The sequence below is a fragment of the Myripristis murdjan genome, chromosome 15 (genome assembly GCF_902150065.1).
Source record: "Myripristis murdjan chromosome 15, fMyrMur1.1, whole genome shotgun sequence".
NCBI classification, from domain to species: Eukaryota; Metazoa; Chordata; class Actinopteri; order Holocentriformes; family Holocentridae; genus Myripristis; species Myripristis murdjan.
Genome location: NC_043994.1, coordinates 10,096,889 through 10,120,095, shown reverse-complemented (window position 1 = coordinate 10,120,095; position 23,207 = coordinate 10,096,889). Strand labels below are relative to the sequence as shown.

The following is a 23,207-nucleotide window of genomic DNA, read 5'->3' as shown; positions in this document are numbered from 1 at the left end:
CTTCAGTACAGTAATTCCAGTCTTCCCAGTGCTCTGTAGTTTTTATTTGACAGACTAGAGGAGTAAATCAGAGGCGGCTCCACGTGTTTTTGGGGACAAAGGTAAGCCCCTCAATTTGTGCTTTGTGCTAGCAGGCTAGGTTAACTCATCAAAGCGCTGATATTGTAAAAGGCAGTATCAGAGAAGTGAAAAATACATGATATATATGTTCAAAACTTTGTAGCTGCAGAGCGCTATAATTATCATATATATAATTATATATCTAATTGGTGCCTGTCACTCCTCCCACAATCAGTCAGCACAGGGCGACACATCAACCACGTCTCTCCAGCGTGAGGACACGGTTAGAGCAGCCGAGAGAAACCTCTGCCAGCGATTTAATTAGGTGCTTCAATTTAAGAGCAGTTACCTGACGACTACTTGATTGCCATGGCAACACTAATGACCCGCTGTCCGTCAGCTTCCTCTAGTCTGAGTTATTAAGACATTCACAGTCTATTTACAGCGAATCTAGTTGGAGTGCTGTGTATAATAGGTTCATCTGCCTTCTTTGTCCTTTCGAATTCAAATTACCTGGCTCAACACCCGGCTGGCGGAACTCACAACAAGTTGATTAGATACAGAGTGTGTGTAGGTGTGTGTGTGTGTATGTGTGTGTGTGTAAAGAGAGAGTAGACGTTTAACAGGGAGAGACGGACTTTTCACACAGCCACAAAGTCTGCCTATTGTGTTCACTCGTTATGTGCTGTTGATCACCAGAGGGCAAGTGTACAGCAAGTGATAATATTCCAAAAAAAAAAAAGGAAAAATGTAATAACATGTAATATGGCTTACTGATGTAACAGGTGGCTGTATAATATAATAACCTTAGTGCATTTAAGATTTAACATATTTAAACTGATGATGGAGTACTTATACTGGTTAATTATAGCTGTTCAAGAAAAAAAAAAAAAAAAAAAAAAGAGAATACAGCTGAGTATCACAAAATACAGGGTGTCCATAAAGTCTCTTTACGATTTAACAAATTTATTACAAAAGCAAATGAATAGACAAATCTGTGGTAATTATTATAAAATAAGGAGTAGATATTGAATTTTTTTTTTTTTTTTTTGCCTCATTTAATACACCTCTATATAGGCACCATTAGTTGCACGAAGCACATCAAGACGGTACTCGGTACTTCTTCAGCACCCTGCCAGTCGATCAACAGAAAATTAATTGATTATAATTTTGATAGTCGATTATCAAGATTCAGTTATCAAGTAAAAACACCAAACATGTTAAGAATTACTATTACTTGCTTTTCTCAGTTTCATAGTACTGCAAAATGCAAAAGGACAGTTTCTGCATACCTGAGTCTTTATGCACATGTATGGGAACAAAAATAGTGCAAAAAACATAACAAAACAAAACAAAAAAAGCTGAATTAATGTAGAAAGGATGTAGTCTTGCCATTTTGGAATGGATATTTTGAATTAAATTATTCAGAGTCAGTTTGTCAGAGAACAAAAGAAACACCTGTACATGTTACTCCAAGCCACAAATATTTTATTGAAGATATTTTGCTTTGACTTAGATGTTGGTCAGGTCAAAATGTTTTGACCTGAACATTTTGACCAAGTGAAGATCCAAGTTGGATTGAAACACTGACGTCAGTAAAATATTTGTGGTGTTTGAGTAAAGTGTGCAGGAGTTACCTCTCTTTGCTGAAACAGTATTCTGATAGCTTTTCACCTCCTTATCATATAAGCTGTATGCAGTGGGTTGCATTTTAATATCTATTTACATATTTACAGGAGTTTTGCGATGTTTTGAGATAAATTATTCTGTCATGACACACATATTGTGAAATGTTTTGCATAATGAGGTCCTTGCCAGTGCCCAATGCTACAATTAATGTGATAACTCAAGTTATTACAGTCCCTTCCAAGTGATCACATAATTAGTGGGCATGTTACATGTCTATTTCACATAGCCTAGCCCATGTGACAAGTATTACTGAAAGATAATTCACTTAACAAGAGCAAGAATACCATAGAGGAGCATGACAGCTGGTTAGAACCAGCTTATAAAGTGACATGAAGACAGAGACAATGATCTCACATCTTCAGAGAAGATGGCTTGATGAACACACGCATTATATGTATTGGTAAAAGCCTCAGCAAGTTTGTTAAAATAATACACCAACAAAAAAGTACGGTGAAATCCAAGCCATTCACTCTCACCATGCCTGTTGACCAGCACGGCCAGGTATTCTCTGTAGTAGGAGCTGATGTAGAGGAGCAGAGCCGGACTCTGACTGGTCCTGAAGCTCAGGGAAATGTTTTCAGCTCTCAGCGTCATGTCCGAGTAGATGGAGGAGGGCAGGGTGCTGCTGTTCCTGTTCAGCTCGTAGGGCTCTTTGAAGGTGTAGCTGACCGACGTGCCTGACTTGAAGCTGCCTGAAACCTCTGGAAGTAAGAAAACCAGCAGTTTCATTACAAACTGGAGGATCACTCGCTCTGTCATTTGGGATGGCATGTTAACAACCTGTGCATTTTTTTTTTTTTTTTTTTTACTATTTTTAAATGGCTGACATCTCTGGGGGGAGAAGCTTTGTCATTACAGCTATTATTAATTACTCATATGAAAGCGTTTACAGTACAATTTTGCCAGTAATTTTCTTGATGAAAAAGACCCATTTACGTTTTGTATGTGTGCAAACACTCTTCATTTCACTTTGTAATATCTATAATGTTTCTCAGGGACAGCTTGATTTGCATTTGTATGAGTTTACATTGTCTTTGTGCTCCCACGATGTTGTAATTAATCTCCCGCAGAGACTGTAGCAGTAATTCGTATATTTACAGTATCTCTGCAACACTGACATGCAACATTCCTAATTAGTGAACTGGAGGAAGAAAAAAGGCAGCCACAGAATACCACCTGACAGGTGTAAAGAACAGTATGAAATCTGTCTGCTAATTATAAAGCAGACTATTAGCGAGGTAACGCAGCAGCAGTTGTACCTGTCGTGCTCCGGCAACAAACCGAGGAAGTCTTGTTAATTATTGAACACATATGGCTTTATGTTTCAGCGCTGACTGTGCTGATGTGATGACTCAGCATTCATCTGATGACATAAATAATACAAAGTCTACACGGGTAGAATCAATAAATGATAATCCAGCACCGTAATGCAAACATGTCAGGCCTCCAGCAGCTATCCTGAGAGAGCCCCTTTTCAGCAGCACAGAGCACAGGAGTTTGAACAGCTTTCATAGTGAGGACACTTATTGTTATTATTAAACACACAGCAACTTTTCACAGCACAATTTAGAGCACTGGACACAGATTTAATGGTATTGGGTAGTCTAAATCTTAAGCTGTTGGAGCTTTTTTTTTTTTATCATTACAAACTATAACGTGTTCAAACTGCTGTGACGGTGCTGATGCTGAGACGGCCATGAATGTGGGAGCTGTCCAAGGTGCTGAAGGTAATGATCAACTGGGTGGAAATACACGGGCATAAATTTTTACGCCCCACATCCAGTTACTTTCTGCATGCAGCGTCAGCCTATCAGGGGCAGCCAGGAGAGTCAAGGCTGAGAAAAGTACGCCCTTTGGCACACAGACACAGCCCTTTTTCATTAGTCATCGCATGTGTCTGGAGTAATTTATGATTTATGTGAGAGTAACAACTGAAAGAATATGGTTTTTCATTCAAATATGTATTTTACAACTGGAAGTGCTGGAGGTGCAGTGCCCTAGTGCCCTTAACTGACTACAAGATTTTTTAATTTTTGTTTTGTTTTCATGCCAGTCTTGGTGCTGAAAATACAGACAATATCACAAAGTGCACCTTATGTAATTGCATTCTTTTTAAATAATAAAAACTTTAAAATTATTATTCCTATCATAATAGTTGTTGAGAGGTGGGGGCGTTGCGGGGGTATACTTTATGGCCCAATATAAATCATAACTTTAATTCAATGCATTATTAAAAGCAACCAAATTAATGTAATAATCCTTTATCCGTGGTATGTCAACCTGACTTTTTACTCACAGTATGGAAAACTATTGTAAGTACACATTTATACTGTATTTACAGGGGTTTGGACATAATGCAAGTACGAAGGGTATAAATTAATATTTGTACTTCAATGTGTTAACACACCCTTGTATGTACCTTATGTATTAGGATGATTTGAAAGCAGTCAAACATGTTTCAAATGAATGATACAGACTATGGATCATAATCTCTGTAAATGGCTTCAGATTTTAATGCACGTGTTGAGTTTATCTACAGGATTAAGACAATTAGTTATTTCATTAAAGGCTGTGGTATGTGTGTGCGTGCAAGTGTATGTATGTGTGTGTGTGTGTGTGTGTGTGTGTGTGTGTGTGTGTGCGCGCATGTCTGTATGGTAGAAAACCCAGTGCGTTTGCGTTTGTATTCCTGAATCTCAGAGACAGAAGACTCCAGTGTGGTTTTACATGACTGCATCTCTGCAAGGCTTTTGTGAGTGAATGAATGAGCGTGTGTGTGTGTGCCCTCTTTAGATGTCTCTAGTGTGTGTGTTTATTTATAGAGGGCTTTCAGGTGATGTAACACATCCTCTGGCGGCCAGATTGCAGGTCAACAGCTCCTGGGCGAGAGTTAGCTGAGACTGTGTAATAGGGATGTATCCGAATCCGAACATATTATTCAGGAAACCATGAATAATGCTACTTTGTACCTGAAGTTGCTTGTTATTATCAAGATTCGTGGAAAAAAGTCAGCTCCATGTTGAGTTCTCATAGCCTCCATCGAGCACACAGTTCACAGTTTTGCACGGAGGCTAGCTGTATCTGCACTCATAGAGCAGATAGCAGCTGCAGGAGGCTACACTGTATGCCTGATTTAAAATGACTTATGGAAATCACCCCAACTTCCAGTTTTCAATCCAAATACAGATACAGAGACAGATAATCTTGTTGGGTGAACAGATACAGATACAGATACAGGCAATGACATCTCGGCATACCCATAGTTCCTCACATACGCATACACATGCTTTACTAAAATAGCTTATGTACTTGCTAGCTAACTAACAATGGAAATAATCAACTTTTAAAAAAGTTAAAGAACTTCTTAATCAAATTCCTAATTAACTTCTGTAGCTTTATCATAGACAACACCATCCATCCCCTCCATAAAACACTGGACAGTCTCAAGAGCCACAGATACAGACTCCCCCGTTGTTCAAGAGAGAGATACAGGAAATCATTTATACCCACCGCAATACAGATGTACAACTCCTCCTTCTGACTCAATTCACCTTAAGCACCTTGGACCCAGCACCTTGTAACTTTTTAACTTTTTTTTTCTTTTTTTTCCACTTTTAACCTTTTAACACGCACCTTTTATCAACATATTTATTATCTATTATCACTGTGTGTTTTTATGCACTTTACTTCTGTGTCCCATGATTTGTGTTGTTTTTCTCTCCATTGTCATGTATTTCTTCCCTTTGCTGCTGCTTGTGACATTTTAAATTTCCCCCTTGGGGATTAATAAAGTAATCTATCTATCTATTTGTTCATTTCTTTTAAGATTTCAATGTTTAAGTTCACTGAGCTGACTTTTCTCAAAATACAACTCCTCCTTCTTTAGAGTTGAAACTAGGAGCAGAGAATCAAGGGTTAAAGTGCCATACTACTTAAATATGGCAACAAATGCACTTCAGACTGTTAAAGGTGCAGTATGCAAAACTGTCGAGGGTCAATGAAGTGAGGATCCTTAAGACTCAACTGACAAAAACTCTAAAATAAGCCTGAACTTCTATTTCCAACATCCACACCATATTTTAAGATATGCATTGTTTTCTAGCCTGGTTACAAACGTCGCCGTGATGGCACCAGATGTGGCTGCGGGGAGGTTTGTGACTCAGCTGCAAAGCCTCTCTACCTCTGTTGCAGAAGGCTCCGGTGTAGGCTGACAGGCTGCAGTCGCAGGAGAAGCCCTTGGGTCTCTCCACACAGCGGCCATGGTTCTGGCAGAGCGAGCCGTAGCTGCTGCAGTGACCCGGACATCCAGGTCGAACCCCAGGGGTGATCTTCGCCCTCTCCTCCAAGTCGAGGGTGAGGCCATTCAGCTGGAGAGAGCGAATGCAGCCCCGGAAGCCCTTCTGCCTGGACGCCGTGCCTCCTGACGATACAACACACAGGCAACACTTCAGCAAAAGAGCAGTTTCTCTGTGCTCCATCTGTTTCTCTGTGAATACCAATCTCTGTCTGTCTGTCTCTTTTTTAAGACAGGTTTCTATATGAGGCTTTCCTCTACACGCTGCCTGACAGCTAAGGTTTGATAGGGTTCTGGAGTGAAGCTGATAGCCAATAATTTGTGCCAATATTATGCATCCTTACTTTTTTATGCCCCTAAAAAATGACAAGGGTTTAGTGTTTTCTCCCAGAATGTTATTATTAGGAGGGTGGAAAAGGCTCTGAAAATGCATTTCAACCTTGAGGCACAACAACTATGAGAGCCGGTCCCATATAAATGGCATTCTTATTTAAGGCAGAGTGAGGCAGCTTTCATTGCAGGTTTTACGGACTGCCTCCCCCGAAGCTGCTGAGAAAAATCATATCCTCACCTCAGTCATATTGGCGGGGCACAACACTGACTGATATCCGATTTTTATTGAATGGCTGAAACCACCTTGCCCCCCAAGAAAAAACTACTTTGTCACCACTCTCATACTGATTTTTAAAAACTACAAGGCGATGAAACACCAGTAAAACACGAACTGGCAGGTAAAACATTCGAGGAGCTGACTTCTGTGGCTGTCTGTCTGTCGGCCTTGCACCGCGCTGACTGTTGTTAGCTGGAAGGTTGGCTAGCTGTCAGTCTCTCTGACAGTCTGCTTGTCCTGCCTGGCTGGCTGACTGTGACAGGAAAACAGATAGCCCCCTTCTTTTTTCCTGGCAGAATTTAAACTTGGAAAGTCATTGTTTTCTGAGTTCTCACATGACAACCTCCAACTGTCCTCAGCGTTCAGACTCTGCAACATTATATAATCGTCTCAGAGTACGAAACTGGCAACCTCAAGACTGTTGCAGATGAGATAAACAGCTTCCCAGGACGGTAGAGTTGATGAGGTTTATATCAGGGTACAGAGTTTCATCAAGAGCTGTCAGGAAAGGACTATCTTAACTAATGGACTGGGTTCAAAGACTGTTCCAAGGGTACTGCAAGGAAACTGGCACATACAAAAGTACTTATTACTTCATGATCCTGAGTACAGTGTTTTCTGTTTGTGGGGATTTTCTAGATCAGGGTTACAGAGGTTATACAGAGGTATTACCGCTATAAATTAGGCCTGCATAGCTGACTGGGAATGACACCAACATTGCGAGGGTTTGAGGATTGATTTCCACTGTAGCTATCCACGATAATAATACACCAAAAGCTTTGAGTAATGGGAAATAGCACTAAAATTGGCACCACAGTCTACTGAAAGGTTTAGTTTCTGTGATTAACTGCTTATGTTAAGAGCAGCTGGTGGAGAAAGAGGTAGGCTCTCATGGTTCCCTGGAATCAAAGAAAATATACCGTAGCAGCTATAGAGTGTGCTTCTGTCTGAGTGCAAGTGTGAGAGAGAAAGACGGTGAGTAAAGGAGATGAAGAAAGAGAAAGAAAGGCACAGAAAGAGAATATTGTCCCATTTCCAAAGCTTCTGAGGAATAATAAGAAAAAAGGCCTGACAGTAACTATCACCAGCACTCTGCTACTAATGAGAGAAATCATGTTCACAGGAACACACACACACACCACACATGCACACACACACACACACATCCCACCTATGAATAATTGGCTGTTCAGCTGCAGATGGATGTGTCCATCAGCAGGAGCCTCCTGCGTGGCAGCAGGGAGATCATCAAGGCGAAGCGACGCCTCCTTGACGTTGCGCTCTGCATGAACTCGGTGCCACCTGTTGTCGTTCAGTGGGATGCTGGCCTCCACGCGGACCTCCAGCGGCCCATTGCCCACATCAAAGGAGAAGAGGACCTCGGTGGAGGCTGGCAGCAGGGAGGGGAGGGGGATTAAAACTCTGTTATTCGACAATCTGCCTCAGTTCCCACCTCAGGCATCTAGCACCTGTCCCATTTTGTGAAGTCTGATATGAACTTGTGTTTGTCATGTTATCTCTTATCATCCCTTGAATTTATTAGCTTATCATCTATATTTGTGTCCTTTGATTTTTTATGGCAAAGTACTTTCTGACAAACTGTTTGACCAAAGTACTGTAAATTGTTTTGGAATAGAAAGATAAAAAACAGGGTTTGCATGCCTTCTTGGCCATTAAGTCCGCACAGAGACTGATTAAAGATTAGTCTAGCTTTCATGTACTGCTAACCCTGTGAAACTCAAGGTAAATTCCTTTATTTCTTTCAAATGTGATTCAAAATCGCTACTTCGGCCTATGATGATTTTTTTTTCTACATTTCAAAATGTATATATTATTATGTATATAATGTAGATGTTTTCTTGTTTCTTTTTTGACAAGTTGGACTCACTAACTGCCTACTAAACTGTGAACTGAACACGTTTGGACCATGACCCACTAGTGGTGAACCAGCTGAGATATGAATTGTCATAGCAACAGTGTTACAAATAACCTTTGTCATAACATCCAGCTACAACAACACTGTCTTAATGTCCAGTTACAATAATACAGAGCGACCTGAAGAGCAGTTTCCATAGCAACTTGCTACAATGATACAGCACTGGTAGTTGTCATAATGAGTTACAATGATACAAGACGAGATCTTAATAGTGGTTGTCGCTGTAACCAGCTAAAATGATACAGGGCTATTTAACTCCAGTGGTTATAAAAGAAATGTACTGCAGCACCACTGTGATTTCCCTGAGGAAGAGAAAGAGATGGTGGGGTGTGTTGTTGCAATAGTCTATGCTTTTCAGGCTGAGAAGGATTGGGGCGGGGTGCCAGGCAGGCTCACCACTTCCTGCTGAGTTCAATCCAGATGAAATTTTTACTTCAGGGATAATCCTTCTTACTCTGGTTTTACTTACAACCGAACAATCTGGATTAAACTTCTAACCTGCAGGTTTTACTCACAGCTGAGTTCGATCCGGATGAAATCTTTGATGCCCAAGTTTTCTAGGAAGACGCCAGAGGACGATGTGGTTTTGAACAGGAAGGAGATATCAGCACTCAGCTCTCCGTGGAACGTGGGGAAGTGGAGGTACGAGGTCTCCTTGTCAAAAAAAGCTGCATTCCAGAAGTTCTCTGTAAAATGAATGAAAACTCAGAGACTGTGGTCTTCTAATGACTGTAGATTTGTTTTAAATATGGCTGATCAAAAGCTGAATAAAGAAAAAAGTAATAATATTGTAATAACACCTCTGCTGAGGTTTCAAGATGACACCATTAACACCTTTATCACAATGTAAGTAACAGCATTACAGTCCACCATCATCCAAAAACAAATATGATGTATCAACCAGGGCTCTAATCTGGACATACTGTCTCCATAGCAACGGAGTGGTCCCACCCTGTAGGCCCCCTCTGACCCTGGCCTCTGGACATCACCCAGCACCACAGACCTGACAGGGAGGGTCTCCTTATGGGTCAGCAGGCCTGAGTCATTTGCCCTGTGGGATGGGAACAATGGGGAGGAAGAAGAAGAAGAAGAAGAAGAAGAAGAAGAGCCAAAAGAAGAAGAAGAAGAAGAAGAAGAAGAAGAAGAAGAAGAAGAAGAAGAAGAAGAAGAAGAAGAAGAGAGCAGAACAGACAACAGAAAGAGAAAAAGAAGAAACAGGAATAAGAGAGAAATTATCATCAGAAGTAAAAGAACAGAAGCATTACAGGGAATAAAGAAGAAAATTAATTTGGAGGAGAAGGGGAAAATCAGAGGAAGAGAGAGAAGAAAAAGAAGATAAGGATGAGAAGGAGAAGACGCAGAAAAATAGAAGAAAATTAATCCTCCTCACTGGAAGTAACCATAAAGGAGGGAGGAAAGGAAGAAGAGGCACAATAGATGAAAGAAAAAAAAAATCAGTCATCGCCCTCATCATTATAATTAGCAGCAACAGAGGGAGAAACAGAAGAGGATCAATCATAAAGAGCAAGCACATAACTTGAGCCATAATCAAAGCCACTCTTTGGCTGCAAAACCATCATCACAATTATAAATTGCATGATTCTACCAGTACCTTTCCAGCCTGTGTTCATTTATAACTACAGTAAAATAGTCTCACATGGGAAAAAATTTTTTTTTTTTTTTAGAGTAATGTGTGACTGGTACCATTCGGTGTGGTCGGCGTCACAGTTGCAGTAGTGCTTTGGGTCGATGCAGTTCTCCTGCAGGCCGCAGGCACACTGCTGGCTGCCCGGTGGAGCCCCGCCCCAGTAAGTTTGGACTCGCCCCGCACCTGGACCTCCCACCCACCAGCTGAGTGGTGAGCCCTCTGAAACACACACACACACACACACACACACACACACACACACACACACACACACATACACCACACCACATTCAGCTCATTGCAGATTCTTTGCATTGTTTCCCCTCCAACATCCTCTCTCAACTGAAAATAACATCAAACTACAGGAGCAAGATGCCACCGAACTGTCAACAGTCATCACCTGGTGTGTTGAGGAGGCGGGACCTCCTGCAGTGGTAAACCAGCTCCTGTTCACAGTGTTCTGATTGGCTGATGATGCCCACTAACTGCTCCTCTTCAGATGTGTATTCAAAGTGGACCGAGTGCTGGTTCTTTCCCTGGGACGATCGAACTCTGGTCAGCTCAGTGTTGTTGTGCTGGATCACCATCCACGTCTTTGCCTCTGGTGGACAGACGCAGAGAAAGAAAGTCACTATTTTCACTAAGCAAGTCACTATTACCATCGAAGTGGAAACGGGACAACAGAAGGCAAGCTGTGTTCACTGTGGACCAAAGGAGAGGTGGAGTCAGAGCTGCACCTCCTCTTAGACTGCACAAAATATCAAGACTTCCCAAAATTTACATCACGGCTTAAAACTTCCTCCTCAAGTGAAAAAATCCAGTTTATTTTTGGAGTGAGAAGAGAATGCCAGGTTAGCTGCTTTCCCTGTCATCATTTATGAACAGAGACAATGAAAACCTGAAAAAATATTAGATAAATTGGTGGACTGATTAATTTGTAACGGGATCAGTTAATTGCTTTGCACTTTTTTTTTTTTTTGCTTTGTTTGTGGAGTCATCTTTTTAATTTCTATTTGTACTGTGTATCTGCTTTGGCAAGAGGTATGTTTTTATTTAATGTATTTAGAATTGAATTGGGTTGATATGAACTGAAATGAAGTGAAAGACAGAGAAAGAGAAAGAGACAGTGTGTATCTTTATATTTTCGTTATGCTTTGTGTGTATGTGAAATTCACCTTGACAAAATACCTTACTCAGCAGAGACAGGCCAACACAGAGCGAGGGAGAAACACTGAGACACAAGGGTGTGTGTGTGTGTGTATGTGTGTGTGTGTGTGTGTGTGTGTGTGTGTGTGTGTGTGTGTGTGTGTGTGTGTGGGTGTGTTTGTGCATGTATACGAGTGTGCTACCTGTCATGTTGCAGTAGATCATCTGGGGTCTGATGGGTCCGCTGCCATCCACATCAATGTAATAATATCCTGATGTGTTCCCTTTGTGTCTGTACGCCTCACAGGACTGCTCGTATATCGCTGAGGAGAGAAAGCCACAGCAACATCATCATCATCGTCATCATCATCATCAACACAATCAACAAAATCAATAATCTTATCCATTTCACCTGCGCTTCTGTTGGTCATCTTGGTTCATCTTCCAGTGAGATGTTCTCATAAGCTCCTTGGAGTCCATTTGTCTCACCATTATCGCTCTTCTCTCAGTTCTTAATAAATGAAAACTACACTCGAATCCACTTACAGAGAGTGATTCCAGCCGCACAATCTGATCGGTTAAAGATGCGTTCAGCAATGCAGATAATTCCCAGAAAGCACTGCTTCCTTTGCCAACTCTTGGCAACCAGGGAGCTAATTAGCTGTCTTCCTCGTTCTCTCTTGGTTTTTTTATATTTATCTGCATTTATTGCATGGAGGAAAACATAAACAAACACAAAAACTTCAGCTATGACACTCCTGAGGCCATTCTTTACTGTCACTGCTGGTCCGTCAGTGGTGCCAGCAGCACTTTGCCGGTCTTTGTACCTTGCATCAACATCGAAATGCTGTCTGATTCAAAATGTGTATAAATATACACAGTAATAAAACAAAAGCACTCATGTTGTGCTGATGGATTTGACAACAAGCACTGGACAGTGAGGCAGCAAAGATGTGACAGTGCTGTGTCTTTCTGTAAACAGCCAGCTCCTCAGTTGAAGTCTAAGCAGATGGAGGCACTGCCTCACTCATCTCTCTTTTCTCATCTCTCCCCCATTCGTTTCATCTTTAGCTCTCTCTCTTTCCCTTCCTTGCGCCTTGCACTTTCCTCTAGACTGAAGCTGCTCCGTGTTCAGGCAATGACATTTGCCTGACGTGTGTTTGATTTCAGCCTGACCCTGAGCCACACTATACTTTGACAGGGGCCTGGAGTGAAGCACAGCATCTGTCATCAATAAAGGAAAGGCCGCGCGCACACACACACACACACACACACACTCATACAAACACAGACTCCATACTGTATGTACAGTGTCTTGAGCAACAACAAGCAAAGCATCAGGTCCTTACAGCTGTGACAGGTGGCTCCACTGTAGCCGCTGCTGGAACAGTTACAGTGGAAGGTGCTCCATGACTGACTGCAGCTGCTGCCATGCTCACAGCGACTGGGAGAACATCTGAGAGAGAGAGAGAGAGAGAGGACATATTTGGTATTATTCATGAAGCACACCTGAACTGAGCGAGAACTCTGAAATTACTCTTGCTGCATTCATGCCACATACGTGAGATCGTAATTCCAACTTGACAAGTCATCATCACGACTTGAGAGTTCACCCCCTCGTTAAACCGTTGCAGAGCTGTCTCTGCAGCTGCCCCAAGAAGGATTGCAATTTATCTTGATATTAAACATAGTAATGGCTACAGTTTTCAGTCTGAATACCTAATGTCTCCTTCTTGCAGATATATGAAAAATTATTTATTTATGAATGAATGAAATCTGTCATTGACTTCATTTTAGGGTTTCAACTTTTACTGGTGATTTATTTATTTATTTATTTATTTTGGTCAAAGAGGGAAAATCTACAGCACCTTGACACTCTAGTCTTCACTTTGTGAGTTACCGTGATGGATTAAATATAAATATAGTACACTAAAAACAGCACCCAATGTGTTTCAGCTCTATGGTGTTCACCAAGGTGTAAGAGGCCTCTTAGCGTTCTTATTACGACTAAGTAAAGAGAATAAAGGCTCTCTAATGGATTTTACCAGAGGAACCTTTTTACCCATAGAGTACCCAAGCTCGCAATCTTCACATCAGGAGCTAAGAAGCATTTCTCTCCCCATCTCCCTTCTACATTCATTACTCTTAGAGTGGGAGAGCCTGATGGTCAGAGAAGCCAGCTTGTGACTGCACAGTGACTGGATTGACTGGGGAAATCTGGATTGGCTGAGTGAATGAGACACACTCTTTCCTCCTGTCAGGGTGCCTTAGAGCAAAGCGCCCAATCCCATGGACAAAATGTGTGTAGCAGGGTGCTGCTGTAAAAAGAGGATATGTGCTCAGGATGCCCTCCTTGGTTCAGTAAAAAAACTCCTGTCATCTTTTTTCCATCACAATGAGCACACATTGTACATAAACAGCAGCAGTGACTTGCTTGGCAGTACCGTTGAATGGAAACGCAGACTGGAAACAATGCTTTCATACACAGATGGATTTTTTTTCTCTTTTTTTCTGAGATTAGACTTGACTAAAGAGTGCTATGGCGGTGCCATTTCTCTGTCAATCAGCAGTGCATTTGGATACAATTTTATACAAGCTTCATGACTCTGGCAATGCTAGGCCAGCCCTGTGTCAGCACTAAGCAACAGGATGATAGAAAAGAGGTAGAGGAGAGGAGGAGGTAAACATGGAGAGAGGGAGAGAAAAAGGTTGGGACATGGGGAATAGTTAGAGAGAAGCAACTGAAGTGAAGGGGAGGGATGGAGAGAAAGAGAGGAGGGGTGGAGGGGAAATAGGACTGGGAGAAGGGTAGAGGGAAAGGAAGGAGGGAGGGAGCAACAAAGGAGACGAAGGCAGGGATGGATGGAGCTTTGTGGTGACTGTGTAAACATATTTGGAGGGGAAAAATGAGGTCAACGAATTGTGACTGCACAGAGACAAAGAGAGAGAGGGAAGGCATGTATTTTTAATCTTTAAGTCTGCGGGAGTAGGTGAAATTCACTGTTATTTTTTAAAGCCTTACTCAGCAGGCTTGTCGGATGGTAAAGTTTAGTTTTTAGTATGATTTCCCCTGCTTTCCTTTCATTTAAGGGTAAGATGGGACTGAGGCAGAAGCAGCACTTTGCATTTACCATGCATTTATGTCATACTTTGCCATTCCCTTTACTCTTTCCTTAAGAAAAAATGAATAATGCATTGTGAATCCTGACAGTTTATTATCACCTTGCTTATCTGCAAACATACATACCTCGCATAACGTAACTTAAGGTTTTTCTGAGCATGGATGAACTCAGCACACATATAATCAGCCAAGAAGCACAGAGAATCAATTTAAAACTTGACATTTTATTGGAATAAAAGCTGCTTGGTGGATAATATGTATGCCATTTACCAGTGGGCCCTAATGATTTGGAAAAGGTCTGAAGTCGTGTTCTGAGAGCGATGTGTGATTGCTCATAAGCAAGGAAACATTAAACTGGCACATTTTGCAACGGAGTTTGACCTGACATTTTCTACCATACAAAAAGAGAAAGAGAAACATATCAGGGCCACATTTTCTCTGTATTTGATGGTGCAGGAAGGTCCAGCATATTGATGATGCTTTACTGTAGAACATCTGGATGGATTTACATGAGTTTTAGTCCCTAGTACAGCTCTTACAGCATTTCCTTGCTGTTCTTTGTTAAGAAAGGGAAAGGTAATTTTTGGGAAACATTTTAAATAATTCACGCTTCCAAATTGCATTAAAGCAGAGTCACCAGTGACTTTGTTTTTTAGGTGTTTTTAATTCACTCACATTAGGTTAGTTTTTGAAGTTCATGCATAAAGTTCAGGAGAGACTTTCATATTCAAATAATCGGCTTTCGTCACAGTGGTGGAAACTTTTACACTCCAAAATGGGTTTTCCTCAGCAGGATGTCTCTATCTCTCTGCAAAAGATTATGGCAGTCCAGATGATAATAACCATCATCACAGAAAAGATGATAATGGTGATGCAAATGACAGTTCATTTACTGACAGCAACAATCTCAGCAGCCAAGCCAAAGCTGGTCCCGGGAAACTGATAAACTGGGAAAAGCAGAAATCTTTTCCAAACGACAAACAACACTACCTTGAACAAAATATCGCAGAATTTTTCTAAACTAAATCACAGAGTGGGCCACTGAACCACAGAGCACAGGCCAAACGGACAGAACTGCCAAGAGTGAAATGGTGACTTGGCGGCAATCGACAGAAAAGGAAAAAATAGGAATGTCACCACAGTTATTTCACAACTCTGATCTCTGCTGAACAATAGCTCTAAATTTCATATGGCAAAAACTGTGTGTGTGTGTGTGTGTGTGTGTGTGTGTGTGTGTGTCTTCTGGATTGAGCATTCACTCTACAACAGTCCACGCAGCTCGACTGCTCCTCACAAATAAATTACATTTCCAAGAAACGGGGAAAACAAAATCACATTTTACCCCAGAGAAAAAGTTGCACTTCACATGAAGCTGGATGACAAAACAATAATAGGACAATTTTGGTCCCAGCAAGGAAACATTTTACCAAAAACACACTATTGATTGACAAGAACACTGTGCTGCCGTAGTGCTCTACTTATCCAGCACACATCTGTCTGATAATCCCTGTGTTACCAGTCACTGTTTTAGTGGTTATCACTGGTGACATATCACTGCAGAAGAATGACATCAAGATCAAACGCTGTCAAGATGTCTAAACGGTTACAGACACCTGGGCTGAAATGAAGCTACATTGTGTTTTAAAGAGAAAGTAGCAGAAGTCTGCATCTACACCACAGTTTCTGCAGAATATGACAAAAATAAATCCGTACAGACTTCCATATGAACTTTTCTAGTGCTTATTTTTGATATTCTTTCTTGTTTATGCATTGTTTAAATACGTGAAAATGTATTTACTGCTTGGTCTTAAACTGGACCAAAGCAAAAAAAAAAAAAAAAAAAAAAAGACTCTAGACTCCCGTGCTCAGCAGGCATACTTGATTTACTGTAAGAGCCCAGTTGCCAGGAAAAAAAAAAATATTGGCATTTTAAGTTTCTGCAAACCAAAGATATATTGGAATGCCATATTTTCAAGTTTCATGTTATAGTATAAAGTGAGTGGAAAATGCTGTGTTTGGAGGAAAGGCACAGTCAACAGATCTTTGCCTCTGCAGACTGGGTTCATGTCCAAAGTTAAGTGAGAGTTGTGTTCATTTTTAGCCAGCTACATAACATTAGGTAGCTAAAATTAGAGAACATTAGATTTTTCTAACCTTAACTGTGGCGACAAACATTTTCCTAACCCTAACCAAGTAGTTTTGGTGGCTAACGAGGGGAAACAAAAGCATTAGTTAATGTTACCTAGGCGGTCATATGAAGTTGATGCAGGCTCCACCACATTGGCTGTGAGTGTAAATGTTGATATGCAACATAATTTTGGTTCAGATTCTTAGACATTTCAACATAATTGTTGGTTTGTGGAAACATACATTGGCAACATATTATTCTAAAGACTGAGTTGCCTATAAAAAAAAGTCTCATCCCCTGTACAGTGAAACTGAAATATCCTCGTACTGAGGAGAAATTTGGCAGCTTGTTTTCAAAAGGTCTGGCAGCAGCTACAAAAACATCAAACTCTGTATACGTCAAACTCTCTCCATTTGTATGTGATTGGCTCTTAAAAGTTCTGCTCTCCCTAGCCTGCAAAGCCTCAGTGCCTCAGGAAGATCCAGCAAAGTTACAATTCATAGCATCTGCAGCTCAGACAAATAAGGCCAACGAGGCATTTTGACGTTTATATGTTCATCAGCTGAATAACTGTATTGTTTTACAGCCATAAATGAATTATAAAAATGTCTCTATTTGGGCTATTTCAACAAATGTGCAACGTCTTAATGGCTGAGGCACAGATGTGTGGCTTGTTTCCTCTTTCCTGTAGAAGGTGTTTGAGCTGGGCAGACTTTGAGATGGGAGGTGTTTGAAGAGAACAAACTACACCTTTAAATCTGAACATGAGTGACAGCTGTTGTAGAATTCAGTTTATTTGAATAGCCCTTAATCACAATCTGAAGAGGATTCAGTCTTCAAGGTTCAGTTTAGCCTTCTGCCAAAAAGGAGGCCACATCTCTGCATACGTGGGGTCTTGTGTTTTGTCTGACACCTCATGTGTCAGCCCTGTCTTGTGCAAATGTCATCGAATATTCAGCTCCAATTTGAGTCACACTTGTGCATTCAATATACCTGCTGAATAAAAACACACTGTTTGGATTCTGCTCTGTCATGCTCACCGTTTTTCTTAAAATGAATAGTTGCTGATATGTTTCAGGGAGAAACTGCAATGTGCTTTATCACAGTGCTTTATCTTCACAGGGCTGTGCATGCAGGATGACCGCTCGGTCAGACAGAATGAGCATGTCCTTGTGGGTTCAAGTCCCACCATTTGTATAAAGGACCTCTTCCAATGTGCCATATAAAATGAAGAAATCATTCGCCCGCACATGATAATGAAATGCTTCATAATGGCCGCAGTCATTCTGTCTGCGATTAAAACCAGGAAAATTGCTTCTAATTAGGCTGTATATCATCAAAACAAAAAAAGATATAACAAAACATGTTAACACAAGCTGTACCAAGATAGACAAATAATTAGGCCAATTTGAGACTTATTGGTCAACTGCACTGGTATACTCAAAATGTGGTTGGGAGCATCTACTAAATGCATGTGACCTTCACCCTGCTCTGTTGGTGTACCTAAGACAGTCTCTGAGCAAAATGTTTAACTGATGCATTGATACAGCCACTACAGTTAGAAAGCGAGGACGTAAAAGCATGAACAAAACGCTTCAAACCCCCACTGCTGGTGCAGCAAGGACGGGTCCACCTGTAGCCAAGTGATTAAATTGTTCCGCTCAAGATACAATAGGTGCATGTCCTCCAGTTTGAGTGCGACTCATTTACTTGGAGAAAATGAGGAAGAAAGCTTTGAAAGTGTAATTGGCTATTCCTGAAAGGTATGCATTAAGAAATGTTTAATGACCTGTTTCTAAGAGATATGCCCTATATATTGCTAAGTGGGCTGTATCACACCCTCTACTATTAACAACTGTTGAAAATTTCTTTCAGTAATTCAAGCGTGTGCATGTGTGTGTGGTTGTGTGCGGATGTGTTGTTAGTTGGAGATCGAAGCATTTCATGGTTCCCCCATCCTTTCTACACAAGGTATTTTTCATAAAAATATTACACAAATTCTCTGAACTCCAATTAGGGTGGTGATGCATCTTTAACTCAGTACAATATGTCCAGCTGGGAAAATCTGTGTTGGTGACGTGCATGCAAAGATTTCCTGTCCCTGAACAAACCTCAGAGACCGGCAGTAGAAGACCGTGGTTGAATTGGGCAGCTACCAGGTGTAAATTAGTGAATGTGATCCATAGTGATGCTGACAAAGAGTGTGTGTGTACAAAACAAGTTGTCCCTGGCAAAGTAAAGGTAAAATCATTATCTGATTAAGGAGTGCAGGATGCTACTCTTTTGTTTCCCTTGAATAAAGGTTTTAAAATAATCACCAATTAGCTGGTGTTTTGGGTCTAACCTGTCAATGATGCCGCACATGTCGATCTGCAAGTCACTGTAGTTTCCAAGCAGCCTCTGCTGCACCATGATCAAGTCCACCGGCTGGTTGTCCAGAGTCAGGAGACGCATGCAGCCCTGGAAAACGTTAAAGGGGTTGCTGCACTCCTGACCGCTGTCTTCTGCAAGGCAACCTGGACAGGACAAGACATGACAGCAGTCACATAATGAAAGCACACACAGGAGGACACTTGAGAGCTCATATTGTTGTCAGATCTTCCAAACCAGATGGTGGAAGTGGTCAGGCTGACATTATGATCAGGGCTGCACACAGCATGGATGCAATCCACTCGCTATGGACATACAGCATGAGCAAAGCAAAGAAACAGAAAGCTGGAAAAAAAATACAGGATGCTGTAATGCACCCCCTAATTACAACTTAGTAACAAATTCTTCTGTTTTGTTGTCCTGTTATTGTAAATAACATGTTAACAGGGCTTGTGGCTACTGAATTCTACTAGTAGACTATTAGCAGAGATACTGTTATGAATCTGCACATTCTAATTTGTTCTTGTCTTACCACCGAAGAAGAGGTGACTTCCCATGGGAACAGGAAATGAGGGGCTGGCATGAGCGGTGGCTCCTTCATCTCCATCCACAGAGATGGTCAGACGTCCCCGTCTGGAGTACAGCTCCACAGAATGCCACTGACCATCATTCAGAGCTGAGCCTGGACACACACACACACACACACACAGATGTTGGACAATCATCACTTTAATATTTGCACGCTTATTTACAGCAGCCATTCTGAAATGAATTGTACATTACATTAACGAAGGTTCTCTTTCATTCAGGTCTGACAGAGCCAGGGTCCTGCTGCTGTTCATGCTGGCTCACTGGTAAATAAATTGGAATGTTAATTAAAGTCATTAATAATACATTTACCCTGCTATCTCATATCAACATGGCTGCTGTGAAAGGGGTTTATTTAACTCGACTTCCCCTGGAGGATCAATAAAATATTTCTGATTCTAATTCATCTTTTAATTCCAATCAATCAGTTGGAACAGAAACTAGACTCAGTACTTCCTGGTTTTAGGGTAGGGTGGGGATGGAGGTAATGGTTAGGGGCTAAGGTAACTTTAGTTTCAGTGTAACAGTGATATGATAAGTTATTGATTCCTGTAGAATAATTTTTTGGGGGGTGCTCTTACTGTTTGCCCACTTTGCCATAGGGTTTGTGCCTAAGATTGGAGTTGGGGGGTCGGGGGTCAAACTGACCTGTGGTAAGCTCCAGCAGAGCCCTGCCGGCCCTGTGGATGTGCAGATGGAGCCTGCTCTTACTCAGGTACAGCCAGACCACACCTCCCTGCTTTGGGAGCTCAAAGGTCAATAGCAGCCCCGCCTTGTTCCACGTCCGAAACTGGAGCCCCACCGACACGCCCGCTGATGATGGTTCTGTTGCCCCTGGCAACCAGAGGAAACTCTTGGGGCTGGTGAACGTCATGGCAATGGAAACTGGCTCAGCACATGAAAAGGTCACACTGCCCTGAGAGAGAGAGAGAAAAGGAGGAGGAGGAATATGGAGAGAGAGAGAGAGAGAGAGAGAGAGAGAGAGAGAGAGAGAGAGAGAGAGAGAGAGACATTATTATGGGGTAAAAAGGGAAAACACAATAAAACATGAATATTAATTAATTTCAGAGGGTGTGTTGCTGTGACCTGAGGCATAGAGATCTCATCAGCAAGTCTCCTTAAAGAGGACAATAATATTACCATAATGATAATAGGTTGAAAATAAGCACTAGCAAAGTGAGCTGAAAGCACCAATGTCACCCAACAGCTTTCTGAGGTCATAGCCTGGAGGTGTGTGTGTGTGTGTGTGTGTGTGTGTGTGTGTGTGTGTGTGTGTGTGTGTGTGTGTGTGTGCATGCGTGCGTGCGTGCGTGCGTGCGTGCGTGCGTGTGTGTGTGGTATGGTCCAAAACAGAGAGTAGAGTCAGAAAGAGAGACAGAGTATGAGAGTGTTGCAGGGACTGTAGACAGAAACAAGACGGAGATGAAAGGACGGGGTTGCTGCTGGTGTTCAGTGTCAGCAGGACGTCTCTATTTGCAGGTCCACTGTTTTGAGCAATAGTAATTAGAGTACAGTAAGTCTAATGCTGAGGCAGCAGTACTGATATATTGTAGCTCAGGTTCTCTATAGGGAATACCAGGTTGCTATTTTCAGTGGGCCGTGGAACACACAGACACTTGATCAAATCTAAAAGCTCTTTGTAGAGCAGTTAAAGTGATATACAGTAATGTAGGGTGAAGTGGATAGCGCCTTAGAGATGCTGTGTGCTATTGTGCATTAGCTTCAAACAATCCAAAAGACACACACCCACGCACATGGTGAGGTTTTACAGGAGAAAGGGCATAAGTGAAGAGTTTTTTCCACCTCATTTTATGGCAGAGAAAAAACAACACTTTAATCTAGAAGAGTGCACTCAGTAGAGTGCAGATCTCCGCCAGCCATGTTGTCTTACCTTGGCATCCAAATTTAGTCAGGAAAAATTCCAAAAACCCAGTCCCTAAACTCCTATTGCCTTTTTTTCAACTACCGGGTGAAGGGAAAATATGGAAGCACTGCCAGCGTGTCTCTCTTTCTCCAGTGCTGAAAAACCAGCTGAGGAGTTACCACTCAGCTGTGGTATAAAGCTGATTTTTCAAAGGTTTTGACTCACCAGAACAATGAGTGGGCCTTGATCATACAGTCATAACTGTGCACAAAAAATACTGATACACCTGGTCATATGTGAGATTAGCTGCGGACAGACACACATACGGACAGATGCACACGATCAAACACACCATCTCCTAAAGGCTGCTGCTTGGCGGTGATAATGACTCAATCTGTTTTATTCAAAACCTAACACAGGAACCATTCCTATTTTTACATGCAGTGAGAAAAAAAAACATATTTTGTGAAGAAAACTATGAAATATAGTTCAATTCAACTTTTATTTATACGTGGAGACACATTGAGAGGTAGCTGTCTTTTACACGAGAGATCAGGGATTAAATTAAAAGTAACAGTAAGTAGAAAGTAAAATAAACAAACAAAACAAAACAAAACAAAACAAAACAAAAAACAGCATTAACACACAAAATAAAACGAAATAAAATAAAATGAGCCCCACTGACTCACCTGCTGTGCCAGTCAGGACAAATGGAAGACAAATGGAGCTATGACGATATCCTCTACAAAATGCTGCATGTAATATCTGCTCTGTTCTGTATGGCCCAGCAGGTAGAGCTCATGCATACACTCCTGCACACTTTGCACAGCAGAAAACTGTTGGCCCCCTTACCGCCACAGTAACCCGCTGGTCTTTCTGTTTAGCCAGGTCGATCAGAGTGAGGCCGTTGTAAAGCAGGTTTTCCAGGCAGCCGTGGAAATTCCTGTTTGAGACGACTGGTCTCTGAGAGCTGTGGCCCCGGCCCGCTCCCACACTCAGCTGTACATGCACGCACACACACAGACACACACACACATACACACATGAAAATAAAACACAAGTAACACGATACATTGCCACGATATTGAGACTGTGATATGAAACTACACATTGTCTGGGACTATGGATATCATAATACTGTGATATTGCATAAGTGCATTACAGTAAAGAGCTGACATTTTCAAAACTTATTATTCTGGCTATTCTATTATTTGCTTCTACCTGCGTATTCATCATATCCACATAACTACACATAACTGATTGTTTATTAAAAATCTCTTGTGTGTAAATATCTTTATAAGTCCTCCTTATAATATAGGCACATTTTTGATATTGAGGTATTCATTCAAAGATACTGTAGCATTTGTTTTTGTCCATATCACCCATTCTCAACGCACAGACGCGCACACACACACACACACACACACACACACACACACACTCACACACACACACCTGCTGAAGGTCCCAGTGGGTGAGCTTTGCTGGGAGCTGAACCCACTGTGTGCTTCTGTCCACGGTGAGGTTGAGGTGAGAGCTGTGACGCTCCACCGCTACATGGTGCCAGTGTTGGTCGTCCAGCAGACTGCCCAGGGAAACGAGACGTTGGCTTTCAGGCGAGGTGGTCCTACCTGGGACAGAGGAGTTGGAAGAGGTGTGTGTAGGGGGGGTGGAATGGGGGAATGAGGAAGAGGGAGAAGAGAGTGAAAGTGTTTTACTGAACTTATACTGCTGCTTCTTGTCTGAACTGGTT

General features: G+C 41.7%; 1 protein-coding gene across 1 annotated transcript in view; it reads right to left on the bottom strand.

Annotated features, from left to right (window-relative positions):
• Positions 1 to 23,207, bottom strand: part of LOC115372809 (contactin-associated protein-like 4) — a 96,356-nt gene that overhangs the window by 13,924 nt on the left and 59,225 nt on the right. The window contains exons 6-19 of the mRNA XM_030070948.1: positions 22,910 to 23,085; positions 22,307 to 22,453; positions 20,239 to 20,506; positions 19,535 to 19,684; positions 18,977 to 19,148; positions 12,733 to 12,839; positions 11,587 to 11,706; positions 10,638 to 10,838; positions 10,294 to 10,456; positions 9,513 to 9,640; positions 9,105 to 9,275; positions 7,825 to 8,043; positions 5,930 to 6,169; positions 2,226 to 2,450 (exon numbers count right to left, since the gene is read on the bottom strand). Of these exons, the coding sequence (XP_029926808.1) occupies positions 2,226 to 2,450; positions 5,930 to 6,169; positions 7,825 to 8,043; positions 9,105 to 9,275; positions 9,513 to 9,640; positions 10,294 to 10,456; positions 10,638 to 10,838; positions 11,587 to 11,706; positions 12,733 to 12,839; positions 18,977 to 19,148; positions 19,535 to 19,684; positions 20,239 to 20,506; positions 22,307 to 22,453; positions 22,910 to 23,085 (2,487 nt within the window). The remainder of the gene's footprint in view (positions 1 to 2,225; positions 2,451 to 5,929; positions 6,170 to 7,824; positions 8,044 to 9,104; positions 9,276 to 9,512; positions 9,641 to 10,293; positions 10,457 to 10,637; positions 10,839 to 11,586; positions 11,707 to 12,732; positions 12,840 to 18,976; positions 19,149 to 19,534; positions 19,685 to 20,238; positions 20,507 to 22,306; positions 22,454 to 22,909; positions 23,086 to 23,207) is intronic.